The sequence below is a fragment of the Ylistrum balloti genome, unplaced genomic scaffold, assembly GCF_031769215.1.
Source record: "Ylistrum balloti isolate Yb309-2 unplaced genomic scaffold, AGI_CSIRO_Ybal_v1 Utg370838, whole genome shotgun sequence".
Classification (NCBI taxonomy): Eukaryota; Metazoa; Mollusca; class Bivalvia; order Pectinida; family Pectinidae; genus Ylistrum; species Ylistrum balloti.
The window spans coordinates 4505-18744 of NW_026782483.1; the positions used below are offsets into that span (position 1 = coordinate 4505).

Genomic DNA, 14240 nt, shown 5'->3' on the forward strand with positions numbered 1-14240 from the left:
TACAATGTAGGCATAGAGCTAATCCTTCAGGGAAATACGACATCGCCAGCAAAGGTACCACGAGAGTTTTCAGTGGAAAACACGTAATTAGCGACAAGGGTATACGGGAAAAGGGAACCTTGTTATTATCAGCAAGCGTATGCAGTAAGTTTTTACAGGGACAAAGACCGGGGCATCCAAGGACATTTCGGAGGGAGACTCTCCGTTATTGTAAAGAGTATCCATGGAGATTTCGGAGGGAAACATGCCATTATTGTCAAGGGTATCCAGAGAATATTCAGTTGGAAACAACGCCATCATTAGCAGGTCATCACGCGAGTTTTCAGACGCTTTTAAGAATTCCATGTCCCCGTTTTTGTAGTATTGTAATTTCTATCTCTGTGCTTCCGACTCTTTGTATATATAATACTCCATAGTGGTTGTAATGTCAATAAATCACATAACTACATATCTATAACATGTAAAATCAAGAATTTACGAATCTTTTACCAAGTTATTCTCACGTGACATTTTATGGCCCGAACATTTTTTTTATTCCTCGTTTTTTTTCAAATTGGTAATGTGATAAAACTGAGCACGAGTGAAATGTGTTTTCAAAAATCAGATTTTTAACATGACCAAACAGATCATGTCTCAAAGATTCTGTTTCAATATCAGAACTGCCATTTGTGTCAGGGTTCATCTGCTTTATAATGAACCATGAAAATAGCGTGTAAATTTTTGTTTTATTTATATATAACCAAGGATGTTCATTCTTCAAAATTTTTATGGTATGATTTTTCGTTGTATCCTTCAATGTACATTACGTAAATCCTATTCAATTTGAACAAAAAAGTTTTAGTGTGACATTACAAAATGTTTATATGACATAATTAAGTTTTCGTATGACATCACAAAGTCTTAATATGACATAATTAAGTTTTCGTATGACATAACAAAGTGTTAATCTGACATAATTAAGTTTTCGGATGACATCACAAAGTCTTAATATGACATAATTAAGTTTTCGTATGACATCACAAAGTCTTAATATGACATAATTAAGTTTTCGTATGACATCACAAAGTCTTAATATGACATAATTAAGTTTTCGTATGACATCACAAAGTCTTAATATGACATAATTAAGTTTTCGTATGACATCACAAAGTGTTAGTACGGCATATTGATAATATGATATAACCAAGCGTGTCCTGGATATTTCTAATTGCCAATTAGTTATTTTTTAATGTGTTAGCTAAAAATATCTCGGTACGAGATTCATTAGGAATAAGTCTGGGTTACATATTGCGGACTGGAAGTTCACAACAGAAGATAATGATGAGTTTCACGAAAATAAAAAAAAACTTATGAATATGTTTTTATAGAGACATTATTTTATTGTCAAAAATTTACAACCAATAAGTCCAAAAAAAATTGACTTTGGTGTCGCTTTATATTTTGAAAACCTCTTTATTTCCGTGTGATCATTATGATGTTTCGTGTCTGATTTTTACATGTTTCCGCTCCAAGTACCTGTGGTTTGAACTTCAGAATTGAAATATCGTATTATTTTTATCAATTAAAGAAAGTCTCGCTCTTAACAAGCACCTGTTTGTGAACGTGACATCAGTTTTAGAATTAATATTTTTCACTACTACCTGATGAAATTAAGCACAGTTTAACCTTCTGACTCTGGATGGGATCGCAGTGGGTTTTGAAGGGCTGTCGTGATCAATTAAAATCGATAATTTTGAAATAAAATGTATTGGTACATTTCTCTGGTTTAAAAGTTTAGTGTTTATTTGTATAACACCATGTCAATAATCTGTGTTATGACGTCAGACTTCAGGTATACAGTACATAGAGAATGTGGTATATAATCTCATATGTATATAATGTAATATACCATTGTACAAAACTGTATCATATTTTTAATTGGTAGATTATGTTCCATTTCTGTCTTTTCAATCAATGTTATTTCTTCCATTTTTATTTCAATACTGGTTTATTGATGTACGGGATTTGAGGGTTCATTGAGATGAATTTACTGGAGAAAAACGTTTCAAAAATCAGCACACAAACAGGTTGTAAAGCACATCAAAATTTAGTTATAATCATTTTTGCTGTAAGCGGACAAAATAAAAATGCACATGTATGTATGTATGTATGTATGTATGTATGTATGTACATCTAAGAATTTCGCAGCATTGCATACTTGCAAAGGATGTTTCGTACCCCAAAGTCACACGCGTAACCAACATTTTTTCCTTCTAAAAACGCAGTGCAATGGCTGTTGCGTGTACATTGAACACATTTTTCTTTTATCCTCAGTCATAAACCTATATATAATAACGCCATTCACGTTGAACTTGTAATTAAGTTTTTCATATGATCTGCAAATTCTCTCATTGGTAATCATTTTACAAAATAAATAATTCAAATATTTGTAAATATTGATAATTATCATATCTGAGAATGTCATGATAAGATATCTTATCGCTTGGTGGTCCTCCTTTAAAATGCTTAATTATATTGTATTGCTGAAAGGCAATTAAAGTCTTTGTTGGCGTAAATCGTTTAAAACGGGTTCAAGGGGAGGCAACCCTGAAATACACATGCTTGATTTCTACGATAACAAATATATTGTCTTTCACTTATTCTCAAAAATAATTCATATTTGTTATAAACAGTTGGCATGTTTTGAAAAAAAAATGTCCATATGTATATAAATTGATCATGATGAGCCATGTCGTTTTGTTCAGTGTCTACATGAATATATAATGTGTGTTTTTACTTACTTAAACGTGTGCCCACTCGTGTAACTGGTTATATTTACAAACATGAGTACTCGTTACACTTGACCCTAACCCTAACTATTGACATATATTTATGTAATTATGATCATTTCTGTTTCTCTTAGTTTACACGTGTAATACTGTAACTGTTCAAAATCCTTAAAGAGATATTCCGCACAAGACAGGATTTCGTGGGATGTTTTTGAAGAAAAACGATAAAAAAATCATTTTCTTAATGTTCCTATGGAAATCGGAAACATCAGTTTACCATTTAAACAAACCTAAGGTATTCATTTTGTGGAAATTCTTAATAGATATAGCTTGATCAATTTTCGAACGTTCACACGGCCCTGATAGCGTCACAACAGGTTTCGTTGTCATTAATCAAACAACATATGTTAGATTTATTTTATAACACCGTATTCTATAGAAGTAAAAACAATACACGCCTTAAGTTATATGAAAGGTAGTGACTGAGTTTCCAACCATATTCAGAAGCAAAAAGTATGGGTTGGAATCCCAAAGCTGACGATTTAATACCTATATATGGTATACTGTAAAGAGTAAGCAGTTTCAAAAGACCAAAACAATCACATAATTTCTTCTTTGGGGGAAATCAAATTTTAAAGTTTTGATGTCGAGTTGTAATGAGCAAAGATCCTTTCCTAGAACACTTATCCTAAACACCACTTAGTGTAGTTGACGATAAGAGAAATTAACGTGCATTTTATTGTGTAGTTAGCAGTAAAGGGAAAGTTAATTTGTATACAAAACGTAACTATTTTGAAGAAAAAATCACCTTTATGAGTCTTTCTAAACATTTTCTATATACAAAAGATTTCTAAAGGACATGTAAACAGCATCTGTCAATCAATATTATGTTTAGATAAAACACACCCAAATACTGAAATAAACTACATCATACAGTCATTTCGTCCTTATAGGACAGTTCGGTAATGATAGTGACCAAATATGGGATCTAGAAAATGTAAACAGGATTAAAGAAATAAATGTGAAAGTATACTAATCCCATGAAATCTATATACATTTCAAAATTTTCGATACTAGTTGATTTTGAAAATGAAAATACAGACCATAACACATTCATAATCGTGTATGTATTCATATGAATTCAAATATCGATTCCAATATGTACTGCATAATATAAAATGCATCGGTAGATCATAACGTCAATTATTAATCAATCTGATAATTAATTATTAATCAATTAAATTAATTCTTAAATTGATTACTGTGAAATCGTTTTATTTTCGCGAGGACTTATTTTCGTTGATTTCATGGGTGATCTAAATCCACGAATTTATGTGTCCACGAAATGATACACAGATAAAAACTGACATGGATGATAACGCTTATGTATTTTGCGAGCCTGATTTATCCCTGAAACCAAGTAACAATGAAAATTTGTATTTTTAAAAAGCCACGAAATTTAAACCCCACAAAAACAAACGATTTTACAGAATCTTAATAAGTCATTTATTTTGACGTAGTAGCTTTGAATGTTTAGTGTTAATTAGACGTACGATGTAATTACATTATTTCTGTTGAAATTTTATTATGTGTGCTGTTTTTGTGTATATTTATTAGAATTGGTTTAAATGCATCTATTTGCAGTGGTTTTTAGTGGTCGTTGAGTATTGTAAATTTAACATGTTTCCAACTATAATCACATTTAAGATAACGTAAAAATCCTTTTAAGTTTTTAATATCGGAGTTTTAAAAGGAAAAGTACGGTATTTTTATGACTGTTTTACTTACTGCTTCCGTTTGTTTATGCAATATATAATCTTTATCTAGTTAGATAGTACTATGTGTTCATACGGATTGGTTTTATAATGTAGTTTGGTGTAAATGTGAAATATATTCATTTTTATGTCTTGAAGATAGTATTTTTATGATTTAATATTTTGTCAAAATCTATAAGTTTCGAGGTTATATATATTTTTTACTACTGTCTGGGAAAATATCGCGAAAATGTGGTAAATAGTAGAAAAAAGAAAATAACTTTCCTGTTTGCATAAAAACATTTGGTAAGACCGCGAAAATTTGAGGAAAAATTAAAAAAAAGATAAAGTAATTCAAATGAAGTAAATTGCTGGCTAAAAGTGCAACAAAGTATTATAGAAAGGAGATAGACATTTTGATACAGATGTATTTCTACTTGAACAAGAGGAATGTCGTAAAAATTCAAGTATATGATGAGAAACAGAATCTGTCATAGTATATTTTGTAAGTTAAGACATTCAAGTACTTACTCAAAAAATATATAGGAGAGTGTCATCTTCCAATACAGATTCAAAATTTGATAAGCATATAACCAAATAACAAAATTTATTATATATACCACTGTTTCGCCCTTCTAGGACACGACAATGATGTCATAATTGATATATATAGTTCACCCTTCTAGGATACGACATTGGTGTCAAGAATGATACGTCTGTTTCGTCCTTCTAGAACACGACAGTGATGTCACGAATGATACGTCTGTTTCGTCCTTCTAGAACACGACAGTGATGTCACGAATGATACAGCTGTTTCACCCTTCTAGGACACGACAGTGATGGCACGAATGATAAAGCTGTTTCACCCTTCTAGGACACGACAGTGATGTTATGAATTATACACCTGTTTCGTCCTTATAGGACACGACAATTATGCCATATGTCTAAAGTTCTGAATCTAAGACGTGGCTGAGAAAAAAGACATATAGTAAAATAATGTCAAAGAGGAAATACTGTTTGTTTCTTTTAAATGATCATAATACAAAAAGATTTAAACCGGAGGCACGCGCAGCTTTAACGTAAATCATAATTTGCTGTCATTTTCCAAAGAAGATAATTAAATAAAATAAACAATGAAGCATGATAATTGCCGGAATGACGAACAATTTTATTTCCTTCTGTAAGGTATCAATCAGAATACTGAAAACCATTGTTGTTTTGGTGAACTTTGTAGATTAATAAGACAAAACACCAAAGCAATACAAGAGAGAATTAATAAGAACATCAAATATTCATTTCGCCTGCTTTGAACATACCGGATATCAAATACTATGAAATCATATTATTTCTTAGGGCTTAATTTCACGGTTGAAAAATGAATAACTTATTCCTGAACTATTGGTTTCTTGGATAAATATAGCTTAATCAATATACTTAAACTTACTTTATTCAATTTTGTGGACAAATATGTTTGTGGATTAAGAGTACTCTCGAAATCGAACAAAATAAATCTCACACGAAAATTACTGGTTTTACAGTAAGTAAGTAAATACTTTTCTTTTACGAGTTTTGTGCATGACTGTAAACATCTTGAGTATTTAGAAGGTTGATTATTTTTTCTGTAATGACGTGAATTTGGATGTTGTGTTCTTATTATATACTTTATTTTGTAAATAACCATTGATTCAAATAAGAAATCTACAACGCCAAATAATTGGTCTACACCTTTGTAAAGTTGCGTACTAAAACGATATCACATGTGTACAAGACATTATACTATTTCAACGTGTTTTAAAATTATTTCAACAAAACTGATATTTCTCTCCTACAGCTCAATTGTGTATTTGAAGTAGAGCTATTGGTGGTGTGATAACGATCAAGATGCTAGGGCATTCAACGTTAGATTGACGTGACTTGTTTATAATTCTCGTTTAAATGTGTACATAGTTTACATATTTTCTATCTATTGGTGATGGCATTGTAAATAAAATATTACTGATTTATATGGGATCTTGTCATATGTACCATTATTTATCATTAGATATAGATTAAGCACGGATGCTACAATGGTATTTCCTATTTATACACATGAAGTTTCTGTTGGGAATACAGCCCCAGTGTTGACAACCCAACAAAACAGAAAGAAATCGGTAGACAGAAATGGTTGATACGTATCGCTCACTCGTTAACGCCATCGTTAAATAGACGGTATTATCATTTCCAGGTTAATGGGTCTGGATTGTCTATATTATGACATTCCATGGTGCTTGCACTTTATAAGAAAGCGAAAAAACATGAAATGTTTACAATTGGCCTAGAGGACACCATGAAATGTTATTTTATCTGGAAAATTTACTTCATTTATAACAATTGCGAAACAAGTTATTCAAACTTATATAAATCACTCTATTGGCACGGATGGAAACAAAGTGGGAGAAAACCGGGGTACCCAGGGAAAATCCACGTGGTCGGACAGGTGACCCCCTGACCTTTTGACGTCCTTTCCAGGAATCGAACCACGGATGTCTAGATGAACGACAATTGCGCCATCAGACCACCCTGAACAACTGACAAACACTAGCATCCCATCAGAAGTGACCATCATGAAGGAAGTGCCAGTTAGCAGTTTGAATGGCATCGTTATGTGACGGACCGAGAGGAGAAATATATCTAACAACTGCTAGTTTGCACAACTCCTAAGCTGAGTAAATATGAAGCGAGAGAAAGTATTGAGCTCAATATCCATGAAATCAAGTGTTCACGGATTTTATTTTATCTATTTATTTTGAAAACCGCGAAAATTCAGTCCCATGAAAATATGTGATTTTTCAGTATAATACCAGGAACAAGTTAGAAATGCGAAGTTAATTACGTTGAAATGAAGACATCACTAAAGTTTTCCATTTTCCTAGCAGTGAACATTCAACGTTATTTCTCCTATGTCTGTCCTTCCACAACTTTCTGATATATTCTGGAGTTAGATTGTGTGTAATCATAGCACAATTTATATAAAAGTCATGGATATAATTATCCATAGCGTAAATAAAATATTCCACATTTTTTACAGTAATTCCGAGTTTATAGGCTGCTATTCCAACATACACGTCCTCAAACTCAAATGTTTTCGTGTTCAACATTTCACTATATATGTTGCGTGCCGTATTCAATGTCATCACATATCCGGGACCTCCACAATATGGCGGATAAAATTGAAACGGATACTGGTCATAAGAAACACGAAATTTGGAAGTCATTCTGTAAGGTTTTGTTTCTGGTAGACAATCACCAAGAATAACGTTATCTGGAACATACTTCTCATCATTTTGGATTTCCCGAAGAAATTCCACATTGAAATAAACGTCATCATCGATTTTAAAAAAAAAGCTAGATTCAGGACAGGCATGAGTTGCCCAGTTCATAGCTTCTATTACTTTTTCCGTGATGTTGAAGTAGTTTTCGTTGACATCTACATGTAAAATATCACCATATCTTACATCTGTTTCTGTCAAGTCGGAGTTCCTTTCGTTGCCAATCACAAAATACAAACTGAAGTTATATTTGGCTTGTATTGCCGGATGGCCCCATGTCTCTCTTATGGCTTCCCGCCGTAACAAACTGGACGCTTTATTTAAAACCATAACGACAGTGTTTTTCATCGAATTTTCCTTGCATTTCAGTTTTGGACGGATAAAAACTTGTTTCGGCTGCCTTTTGTCGTTGAGATGGGTATACTCCACCACACCAGAAATTGTTAAAGGTTTATACAATGGGAAGCAAAGAGAGAAGATCCCGATAATCATTAAACATAGTAGACAAATTCTTGCGTTCCTTCCAAATACTGGACGTCTATAACGAAACAAAAAATAAATACCAATAATTTGTCACAAATATGAACTTAATCTACAAATTATTTCTGAAAAAAAAAAGAAAAAATAATCCTGATTCATAAAATGTGACAGACCTGTAATGTTCTTATATGGGTGTTTTCATTTTTTTTTTTTATATATATATATAATTTTTTATTTTTTGAAGATTTTCAACAATACATGAAACATAACACATCAAACATTCCACTCACACTTGGCCATTTTCACTTAGGTACAAAGGAATGTAAATAGAGTAAAAAATGAAAGCCTGACATTAAGATTGATACTAAAGTAAGTGATATTTAATAGTGTACCGTTTTTAGAGAAAAGGGAAAAATGAGCAAAGTAGCAGTAAGAGAGATGAAGAAGGAGAGGGAGGGAGAGGATGAGTATGGTGCCGGTAGGATCTGACAGGGGCTTTATTATTTTATTTCATTTTTAATACATTCAGCTAACAAAGTTAAAAAAGAAAATAATCCAAAAATGATTTAAAATTTCACTAAATAGTCTGAAGTAGTCTTTCCCATTTTCTCCATTCCTGTTTAAAACTGGTGAGATAATTTTCCCCATATCCTGTAGCAATGTATTTTTGAGTGTTATATGTATCTTTAATTAAATTCGTCAAAGCTGAAAGTGACAGACCAGTTTGCAGACATCTTGCCTGATAGATGTAAAGTTTTATAAGTAGGACTAAATTGTCAACATTAGTTTTCCTATCAAAGATATTGAAGTGTTTTGTTTATTCGTCTCGGATATAGATATCCTCCAGTGTTTGGGGCATTAACGGGCGTGTTGATATCTCACCAGAATCAGAGTGTATTCATTACAACTATTTGGCGGCGTCTCGCTGTGTTTGATTGATCATGGAGTTTGACCGTCGCTGTTGGCTGAGTGCCAGAACATTATGTTTAACATATGACCGTATCTTTAGAATAATGAGAGTGAATATGTAAGAATACACCGAAGTAAAAATAAAGTGCAGTTTTCTAAACATCCATTGATATAAATATAACATTATTTTACAACAATTGCGAAACAAATTATCCATTTAATTCTTATCATGTTTGAGATCCAAGGCTGAAGCACGCGAGGAGTATCACGAAAAACGCATGTGTTCGGATAGGTAACACTTCATCTTTTCGTTCCGAAAATCGAAGCCCAGATGTTCTAGTGAAAGGCGAGTGCGTTAGCACTGTGTCAACCGTCCATGTTGGCGATGACGATAACGTTTTCCGCAATCCCTAAAAGTTCTTATTACATGTCGTTTGCACATACATATATTTTATGAAAAATACAACAAAAGAGAATAGAAAAAAGTGCTGAATTTTCAATCGCAATGACTTATAGCATTTACAGGGAAACTTGCGTCATGTTAGAAACCAATCAACGCCATTAAACCATGACATAGCCTAATATATGCAGCGTGACGTTAAGGCCACCTGTAACAAAACGGTGAGGATAAACACGTTGAGTTATGCCTATTATTATTAAGGTTGTTTGCCACGTGACTAGAATGCAGGTGCGATTACTTTGGTTAGTATTTTCTGTCGATGTGGCAGCTTTGTTGTTACAACCTTTGGGCCCTATCCCGTATTTACATCACATCCCTGACCTATCAACTGCTTATCAGTGGACGTCAAATACCTTTATATCCCTATACTCGTTTAGACATAGATAACAGCACAACTTGTATATGTCCGCTATGAAATTTGGGTCAACACAACTGCAATCATATTTTAAGGTAGATGTTACTTTGTTCAAAAACGTCAAAAGATTTAAATACTGGAAAACCATCCGTTTCTATTTTTTCTGTTACTTTGAGGAATTTGTAGAACACGTGTTTATATGTTTATAAAAAATGAAGAAGTTAAATTGGGATGTATTTTAGCTCTGGTGATTTAGGGAGTTCGTGAAAAAACATGCAAACAATATTTTTTATTATATTTAAATCACGTGTAACAAAATATATTTAATCTGCCGTATACTTCGCATTTAAACCTTATGACCTAACTGTGTTCAAGGCAAACTACATGACAAACTATTTACCTATCTGGATTTCATTGAATGGTTAATTTATGACATATCAAAGTATCAATTGACAGATACGTTAATGTGTATGGACATTTATCGTATTTTATCATATTTGTGAAAATTTCAGAAAATACAAATTCATCTTAAAACCAAATGTAGAAAATAACACTATTTGATTTATCAGATGGCATAGCATGCCCAACATAAGTCCATTCTGAACGTGCTAATTCATTTTAAAGAATCTCCTTGTTTAAGCCTTGATATAATCAATGACTGCCGAATGCTACATTGAACATCTTTTGCATTATGCCGGATGGTGACTACCTTATACCTCTGTTTGTAATGTATTACATTTTCATTATCTACGCAATATTTTTTTTTCTTTTTTAAAGCAAAGTGAACCAAAGCTATTTTTTATGAATTTTCCACTAGTTCTTTTTCTTCTTCACTGACAGAAACATGAATCATCTAATTACCTGTACTAAAACCAACCATTTATGAACATGCTTAAGATAATAGTGACACAAACTATTATTGGAATGTATATTTGAAAGGTAGATTTTCCTGTAGTTATCTCCCTTGTTCAACATAATCATGAAAAAACATTTTGTTCGTGTTTTCAATAAAAATTTCAATAACGTTAATAATGCAGAATAACTACTTCTGACAACTTTTTTTTCTTTTGGAAATGCTCATGTATGTTTTAGCGATTTCAAAAATGACTTTATTACGTAAATTTCTATGTCATCAAATTTCGATACATTTTTTTCCAATGTCATTAATTTCACTTCAAGAAAATAAAGTACAAAACTATTTTTATATCCTCTAGCATAGATATGCAAATGCAAAGATGCGATAAGATAGTTCCTTTCGTCCTTAGAAAAAAAATGAAACACAGTGCCTTAAAATAATTCTCCTTTCAATGTCTGGTTAAAGTTTTAATTATTTTCAACAATTTCTGACTTTGAGATTGTGAATTTCATTGCAAAGGGACCATGAAATCATAAAAGTAACAAACCTTTACCACACTAAAGCGAGCAACCAACATGGCGATATGGAGATACAAAGGAATGTTGATGATAAAGAAAGGAAGGTTACTCGATAGCTAATGACCAGCGCATGTCAATTATTATTTGCTCTAGGGTCTCCAGAATAGAAAAATCAATTGACACACCTTACAAATCTTACATGATCCCTGTACAATCAGACAAAAACGATTTTTGCAGTTACGTGAAAAGGAAAATGTCCTCATTTGAAAAAAATAGTTATCGCGATACAAATCGCTCAAACCACACCTGTAAATTTGATAGTTAAAAATGTTCAAATGCTGTTTTTTTTTCAAATTTATCTACATGTACACTTATTTACATGTACATTATTGACAATACTGCGACAAAGGAAGTCAGATTGGAAAGAGTGTAACTCCAGGGGGCTAGGATCGTCACGGGACTACCACTTTACACTAAATTAGACAACATTTATTCAGAAATGGGCTGGGTTACACTAAAACAACGACGCTACGAAAAAACTCATACTATTTTACCGATGCAAAAACAATCTAACACCGTCATTTCTTAACAACCTAATACCCAATCAACCACTTGAACCACGATATAAAACACGAAACCACGACAATATCTACATTCCAAGATACAGACTTCAGTCTATGGACACCTCATTTATACCACATTCTTGCAAAACATTGGAACAAACTACAACCATACACAAGGAACTAGGACACTCTGAAATCTTTCAAATCGGCCATACACACACCCACAACCATACCATCATCCTTTAGAACGCACGGAAAACGTCACATAAATACACTTCACAGTCGACTCCGCAACAGAGCAAGTACACTCAACTACGATCTTTACCGAGCAAACTTACACATAGACCCCTCATGTTCATGTGGTAGTCCCTGTGAGGATGCTGACCACTTCATGCTGCACTGTCTGAACTTTGACCCCATGAGTACCTCATGCTTTAAGAAATCAAGGTAGTTGTTATGCACCTTGCCCCCAGTCTTGACTTACTACTATATGGCTCTCCCGATATTGATACCTTAAAAAAATATAGGAGTATGCAACGCTGTACAACAATATATTGAGCGCTATGAAAGATTCTGGTAGACTTGATACAAGTGGGAACCATGTATATATACTGTTTACTATACGTTAATCATGCACTTTGATTTATTTTTATATGTCATCACGTGTTGTTTTTTTTAATGTACAATTATTTATAAGGAGAAGAACTCGTAAGTTGAAATAACTAGTGTCTAATCCTTCCCCCACAGTTGGCAATAAAATATGTTTAAACTAAAAAAAAATACTGCTCATGTATACGTTTTAAGACATTTTTCTATATCAAACCTTTAAAAATAATCAAATTGGTGATACAACATGTAATATATTACATATCAAATCATATTTTAAATGTCATTTATCTACTTATATATAGTAAAAAGAACTTACCGAATATTCATCACGGGTATGATACAGTAACCTGGGAAATATGAATCCTGTTCTAACTATAAACACAAATCAACACATCCGTATCTACCCGTGTTATACTGTTATACACACGTAGTGAATTCCAGTGTAAATCGACAAACGTTTGTATGCTGTCTTTGTAGTAACAACGTTGGCCCCGACAATGTTGAACAAGGACAGCGCACAGCTCAATGTTTGCATCTCCAATGAAACGTGATAACAGTTTATAAAGATATCTATTTAGGTTCCTATCTGATAATGTCCTTCTTGAATCACTACACGATACTAGTTGTAATTTCCTGAATGAAGGTAAGGTGTTACTAGAGTAATAAAAATCTGCAGAATTTTCTAATTCTTAATATACTGATTGCTTTTCTTAAAAGCATTACAGAGAACCCATAAGGCTGTACAAAAGTAACACTTTTCAGTCCCAATTTAGAATTAAACACAGTTTAGACAAACAATGATTAGAGAGAATGGACTCAATTCAACCCTATCAAACGTGCCTAATACATTATATAAGACGTGTACCTTTGATAGCAAACTTTCCATTGTCAAACACAACAGCTACCTATTATATCACAAGTTGCCATGCAAATGGTTTATCTTGCCACATACACATGCACCCATTTCTCAACACCAAGATAACATAATTTCCGGTATGTTTAGTTTGCTTGGCGCTACTCAGCTATATGCATTGTGTTTCAGATTACTGTATTTTAAACGTGATGTAAATGTTCTTTTGTTCATATTTTGACCTAGTTGAATTTAATCTGAGTTTGGATTATGATTGTGTTGACATGTTGGCAATTTTCTGTTGTCACTCCCTACTTTTGCATGAACGTCAAACCCGTTTTAAATAGCAACATATGATATAAGGCTACACCACTTTTTCAGTAAGAGATCCTTGAGGGATTCTGACGCCCTCGAATGTTCTCTTTACTCGGTTTTTTTAAAATTCCGTGTACCTTAGAACCCTATTATCAGATGTCTGTAAATCAATATCTGACATAAAATGTGTGAATATATCGCAAAATTCGTATTGAAATACTCTATTTGTCTTTTATGTCCTTTGTACAATACAATTTGATGTGTATACAACATCCCCCGAACATCTCATTCAATGATGTAGGCAGACACAGCTGAAAGATCGCCCTACCCTCAATATCCACTATATCTTAATGCTTCATTATTGATACAAAATTAAAAAGGATAACTACAATAAACAAGACGCCTTCTTACATACTTGTAGAGGTTGTTTTCCAGTTATAAATTGCCAGACGTGTAGTTCTTTTATTTAAGCGAGATAGCATATTGAACGAGATA

General features: G+C 32.8%; 1 protein-coding gene across 1 annotated transcript; it reads right to left on the minus strand.

The window, feature by feature from the left end:
- Nucleotides 1–7386: 7386 nt before the first annotated feature.
- On the minus strand, nucleotides 7387–12391 carry LOC132558886 (beta-1,3-galactosyltransferase 5-like). The gene is made up of 2 exons (XM_060223504.1): nucleotides 12297–12391; nucleotides 7387–8368 (listed from the first exon to the last, which is right to left on the minus strand). Exons 1-2 carry the CDS (start codon nucleotides 12389–12391, stop codon nucleotides 7387–7389), a joined length of 1077 nt encoding a protein of 358 aa, XP_060079487.1.
- Between the last annotated feature and the right edge of the window lie 1849 nt (nucleotides 12392–14240).

Bases quoted from the DNA above. Each gene is read 5' to 3' on its own strand.
- LOC132558886 (XM_060223504.1), bottom strand. From the start codon at position 12,391: ATGGGGTCAAAGTTCAGACAGTGCAGCATGAAGTGGTCAGCATCCTCA. The intron at 8,369-12,296 runs GTAAAGATCGTA...GTTTCGTTATAG, and splicing joins TCTATGTGTAAGTTTGCTCG to ACGTCCAGTATTTGGAAGGA.